This window comes from Seriola aureovittata, chromosome 8 (genome assembly GCF_021018895.1).
Source record: "Seriola aureovittata isolate HTS-2021-v1 ecotype China chromosome 8, ASM2101889v1, whole genome shotgun sequence".
Lineage (NCBI taxonomy): Eukaryota > Metazoa > Chordata > Actinopteri > Carangiformes > Carangidae > Seriola > Seriola aureovittata.
This window is the reverse complement of record NC_079371.1, coordinates 3,377,912-3,383,911: the sequence shown is the minus strand read 5'-3', so window position 1 is coordinate 3,383,911 and position 6,000 is coordinate 3,377,912. Positions and strand designations below refer to the sequence as shown.

The 6,000-nt window shown below is 41.0% G+C and overlaps 1 protein-coding gene across 4 annotated transcripts in view; it reads left to right on the top strand.

Moving 5' to 3' along the window:
• Positions 1 to 565: 565 nt before the first annotated feature.
• Positions 566 to 6,000, top strand: part of fstl5 (follistatin-like 5) — a 165,936-nt gene continuing 160,501 nt past the window's right edge. For 2 of the 4 annotated variants that reach the window (XM_056382851.1, XM_056382848.1), the window contains exon 1: positions 567 to 1,154. In XM_056382851.1, coding sequence (XP_056238826.1) covers positions 1,132 to 1,154 — 23 coding nt within the window. In that variant the 5' untranslated portion in view covers positions 567 to 1,131. Of the gene's footprint in view, positions 1,155 to 6,000 lie in introns of all 4 variants that reach the window. The other 2 variants (XM_056382850.1, XM_056382849.1) reach the window with 2 other exon arrangements.

Sequence of the window (6,000 nt, the reverse complement as noted above, 5' to 3'; positions counted from 1 at the left end):
TTCCCAAGTACTCAAGTAAAAATGTAGTTAAATGCAGTATTTGAGTAACTATTAGGCCTACTGTTATTAATAACATCATCAAAAAAGTAATAATAAAACATTTTCTTTCAACCATTCCCTATTACCGAATTGATTAGTCTTCTAATTAGATACCGATTTCCCCTTTAGAGGCAGATCAATAAAGGTCTGTAAAATAAGGAGAGAGAGAGAGAGGGGGAAAAAAACAAAACAAACGAATAAAAAGCGATCATTCCTCCCACATGACGATCACCTGGAGGTCACACAGCAACGCTACAGTGTGGTGATGTAGTGCAGAATAAAACGGTGGATACAGCACCTTTTTATTCACCACTCCATCACTACACGTACACGTGTGTATGTGTGTGTGTATATATATATATATATATAAAAAAACTATATATATACACACACAAGGCTTGTGTGTGTGTGTGTGTGTGTGTGTGTGTGTGTGTGTGTGTGTGTGTGAGAGAGAGAGTGGGGCAGCCATAAAGAAAGCCAAGTCTCTCTCTTCCCCTCTCTTTCCTTTTCATCCGCCGTCTTAGTCAAGGACAGTTTCGTTTGGCACGGAGCGACTGAACCGCTCCACATCCCGTCTGTCAGTCTGTCCTCGTTTTTTGGTTGCTTATACTGCCTACTACGGGATATTTGTGATTGGTTCATCCCTCCCTCTCCTCCCTCCCTCCTGCGTGATTGTATGTAAATCCGGTCGGGACTGAGCCAGTAGGTGAGGTTGGGGCTGGTGGCTCCTGCCTCGGTGGCGCACACGAGACCGGAGAGCGGCCGAGGTGAGATCGCTGCGCCGTCGGAGCTGTCCACTCTGCCGTGGTGCTGAACTCCACGTCCCCTCTGCTCTTCTTCTTCCTCCTCTCTGCGGCTCTACTGTACATTGATCATATTTTGGGAAAGGATTAACAACCTCCCTTTTGGCTGTTTTTAGATACAAACTTCTCCCGCGGACATCTCTCTCTCTCTCTCTCTCTCTGTACATCGGAAATTACACTACACCAGCCGTGGATTTGACCGGAGCTCGAGATTATCGTTAATAGTAGTTTGTTGAGAAGTGTTGCGTCCTTCTGTTCAGCGCTAATCACGCTTGGATTATCCCCCTGGATGATTTACGTCTGGACACACAGGTAAAGAAAATGTGATTCTCCTATGTGCTTGTGTGTTTTGTTCTTCGTGGACTGATTGTTTCACCATCCGAACCAGAGCTCCATCCATGGGAAGTCCCCCTTTCTGTCTGACTCGCTATCAGACACCGAGTTTAACCCTCATCAGCAGCGAGGCGCCTCAACTCTTTTCTAGTAATCCATCAGGTCACTCTCCTTGACTCAGAAAATATCTTCCAATCTACTGCCTTAAGCTTTTACCATTTCTATTTACTCGTCGCCAGGTCCCAGAGGCTCACATCGACTGATATCAGGGTATCTGAAGTTGAGATTATACTTGCTGTTATTCTGCCGGGGCGCTCATACTGAAGCACCAACACTTCCCACTGTGGCACAATCAATGTTTTTGAAACGACTGGAGGCACGCTATGTTGCCCAGAGCTTTTAATTTATCCGCGTAGTACTTAGTGTGTTATTTTTTTCCTTGGCACACTAATCCTTGAGTGACACCGTTAGCAGCGGAGGGATTATACTTTTGTTTTTCATCCTCAGCTTTGCGCCTGACTCATTTGGCAGTATATTACAGGCTCCTGCGCCGGGGATGGCCATTAATTGTGTTGTTTGATGGTTTGCGAATGAAAATTTGGAGTCTTGTTTTTTTTTTTTTTTTTTTTTTAAATAGTGCAGCAGATGGTGTTTAAACCAACCTTAAACCAGATTAAGTTCTGCTATCGATAGCACTCTGATGTGCAGGCTGAAATCCTTTGAAGAGGCTTCTGTTGTAGATATAGAGCCACCTTAATGTTTGCTGGAGAAAAAATATCATCTATACAGCACAATCAATACAAACTGATACATCTGTATTATAATGAATTAATTTCATTTTTTGCCACTTCACCGCATAATTTGGTTGGTTTGACTAGTTAGGCAACTAGTTACAGCTTTAGTTTCTAGTTACTTGACAAATTGAGATCTTGCATGCAAAACATTTGATGGTATTTATCAAAAATATGGTTCACTGTGATAGATAAAACTTAAAATAACTTAAACTTATAACAACATCTACCTTGACAACAAAATGCTATTTCACATTAATGATTGAATAATATAATAGTGTAACAATCTGCAGTCACTACTTTACCTTTCACTTTAAGTAGATTTTGTGAATAATACTTATGTACTTTTACTTAAGACAATTTTCCAATGCGGTTTTTACTTGTAACAGACTCTTATTAGAGTGTGATATTCAACTTTTACTGATGTAAATGATCTGATGATGTATTCCATTAATGATGTAAGTATATCATAATGTCTTTTACCTTCACTTAAAATAAGCACTTCCGGTCTGACTGTTTTTCGAGGGCAAGGTGCCTGGTGACAGCTTCATCATTTCACAGACAAGACAAAGAATGTGTTTATTGATCTACGCTTCAGATCCTTGGCAGTCTGTATATTGTATTTCCTACACAATTTTTGACTCTCTTTGTGTTTCACAGGGCACACAGAAACTAACGATCCCAACACATTTCTAAACTAATTGCAACAGTAATTGAAATTCTTGTCGAGAAAGTGTGAACGCTACAGAAACCATGCAGTTTGAACGCTCAGCCATCTGTAGGCCTTTGCAATCCAACTTCAATCCCTTTATTCCCACAATGCATTCAATTTAACTGTGAAAGCTCTTTGAAACCACAAGATAGAATCTATTTCCAGTTGGCGCATCGGATGAATGAGTGGATCTGCTTTTCAAGGCTGCATTCTCTAATTGATTATCCACTTGAATACAAACCAGGGACCAAGTAATGTATCATTAATACAGGATACATATAATATATATTGTGTGGCGTATAGTGGGGATACAAGATAAATGTGCTATAGTTTCAATAAATAACAGACTCGGTTTTAGAGGGGCATGGAAAGAGAGATAAGACAATGCTCATTCTCAGACTCTGTAGGCTTTCTTCACTGAAATGATACTGATACTCACAGTTGTGTTCAAAACCACGAGGACACAGACAAAACCAAACAGCAGCATTCAGAATATCCTCACCGGCAAAACATTTTGCTTCACCACACCAACACTACAGAAAGTCTGTCCACTCCTTCTTTTTTTCCACCTCAGATCCAATTAAGCCATTTAACAACAGGTAGGAGGTGTAGCGAGCTGAGCAGGTAGTGGTGTTAATGGAGCTGCTCTGCTTTTCATTACAATGACTTTCTTCGAGCACCATGGGGAGGCAAAGGCTTTTGAGTCAATATTACTTTTCATTGGAGGAAGAAAAAAAAATGGTAAAAAAAAACTGACCAAAGCCTTTCAGATTTGAGAAGGAAAGCACTTTGTATGAAGGTGTGGGGAGCAAGTAATGGTAGCTGGTAGTAGGGGGCATATCTGGATGATATGACAATAAAGCTGTATGTTTTGTGAGGAAAATTGCGCCGCTACTGAAAATGGCACCAATTTAGGGCCTTCACTATGATCTCAGGTGCCCTGGCTTCACAGCACGGTCAAAAATCTTTACCATTTACCCTCTAAGATGTCTTTATGAGCTGTTTTACAGAGCAAACTGGTTTTAACAAGCACAGTTTTTCAGCATTACTGTTGTGGTTTTTTGTACAAATGTCAGGTGCATCCACAAATCCTGTGGCCAACTTCTTGTGTAGTCAGATCCTTGAATTTCTCCCATTCCACCACTGACATCATGATCTCGCACCGGCCTCCTTAGGGCTACTGTGCTATCCTAAGCTTCCAGTGGTTCCTACTGAGACACTGAATAAACATGGGGGATCAGAATGAACCATAACCCTGGCAGCTCCTTTGGAAAGCAGGGATCAACAAAATTCCTTATGTTTAGGTGCCTTTCGATCATGTATCAACATAATACTACTAAACCAACTAATGGAACAAGGTGACATACTGTATATAGATGTGGCACTGCCACTAGATGTCGCAGTAGACCACCAGCATCTAAGACCAAAACAAATGCTTCATCTGCCACAACTTTGGCCTCCCTCCCCCTCCGCTCCCTTCATGTCAGTCAGCAAGGTGTTGCAAAGCCCAGTGAAGGTGGCCACTCAACACACAACAGGAAGCACAACTTATTACAGTTACCATGTACACAACAGCCTTCAAAAAACTATCCAACCACAACCATTAGCCCAAGCTAGCATTGCCGTGATATGCTCTGCAGCAACGCTTGCAGTAAGCCAGCTAGTGACAGCCACATTTGCCAAACACATTCATCACATCAGTAATAGCAAGTTAGCTAACGTTATCATGCCTAACGTAGCCGGATACTAATGAAAATACACATGTAGCATTATGCAGCCATCAAGTTACTGACACATGGAGGAGAGAAAAAGCCCTTTAGCAGCTCGTAGGTCTCTCCATCTTGGTAATGCTAGAACTGTATTGTTTCCACGGTCGGACTGGGAAAGAAATTCAGCCCTGGATTTATTCGCAGAGACCGCCGTTGCAGGAATGACACTGATGGAGCCGGCAAAGACACTGATGGAGCCAGTAGAAACTTTTAAAAAACTTTACAAATGTTTTTACAGGCAACCGGTCGACCAGGATTGGAGCCAGTAGTCCCCATGACCAGTCCGCCTGTGCCCTGGTCCGATCTCTTTCTTTGTCTGAGGACTTTTTAGACGAAAACATTTCTTCAGTGGAGGAAATTCTTAAACGTCACTTTCAGCTGAACGCTGATTACCGCACTGTGCCGTCTCATGACTGGGCACCTGCGTCTTTATAACTGTAGGAAGGGCCAACGGTTTAACAGGAGATTTAAACATCCTGTCACATTTGAGTTCCTCATCGTATCTTTTTCAAAGCTACTTTTGATATCTAAAGGTTCAGTTCACTCAAATGATATGAAAAAAACCCCCAAAACATTGTCTTAATTGGTATCCTGTCATACAGGTGGGTTTTGATTTTGACAACAGTGATATTTATTAAGAGATCTCAAACACCATCACAAGAAGACGGATACCATTCTCATGTCTGTACATTAAGATCTGGAAGGTGATTATCTTAGCTTAGCATAAAGACTGGAAAGCAGGGGGAAACAGCTAGCCTTGTGCTGTTCAAATTTAAAAATATTGACATGTTTTTGATCATTTGCTTATTCCATATGGAGACAAAATCTAAAAAATATAATTTGGTATATAATGTAATGAACAATTTGTCCATCGACCAAGCACCTCTGTGCAGCATTTCCACTGTTTGCCTGGCAACTGCACACAGTGATGACAAGACCTCACCCCAGCTGTTCGCAAAGAAACTGTTTCAACAGGTTCTTTTTTTTTTTTTTTAAATAAACATTAAGGCCTACGTATACAAACTCCAAGCATAGACAAAGGAGTGTATCAATCTTTGCGTAAATCTTGTCAAAGTGAATAAGCATAATTCCCAAAATATCCAACTATTTGAATTTTGTCTGAGTTATAAGAAACCACCTGTTCTGACCCTGAGTTAGAAGATTTGCATATACTCTTTCTAAGCGATGCCTGGTTTCACATTCACAGTTAGAGTACATACGTTCGCACCTGGGAGGTTGCCCATTACAACCAGAGTGACTCCTCTAGAGCAATTTAGTGTGTGAAGCACTTCTATAAACAGGCCCAGCTGTACTATTTGTATGGTATTTACCTCTTGAATCCTCTCCATTTAATTGACCAGCAACCCTTGGTATGGATGGTGACTCTGACTCATATTTAACATTTGAGCTTTGTAACACAATTTGAATAATAAGAATCAGTTGAATGAATACAGTGAAAACAACAATTCTCAACGGTGAGAATCTCATTTTGTTTTTATGCACATTTTGATATACCAATTGTTAGGCTACCATGTTTCATCTCTCAATAGCTC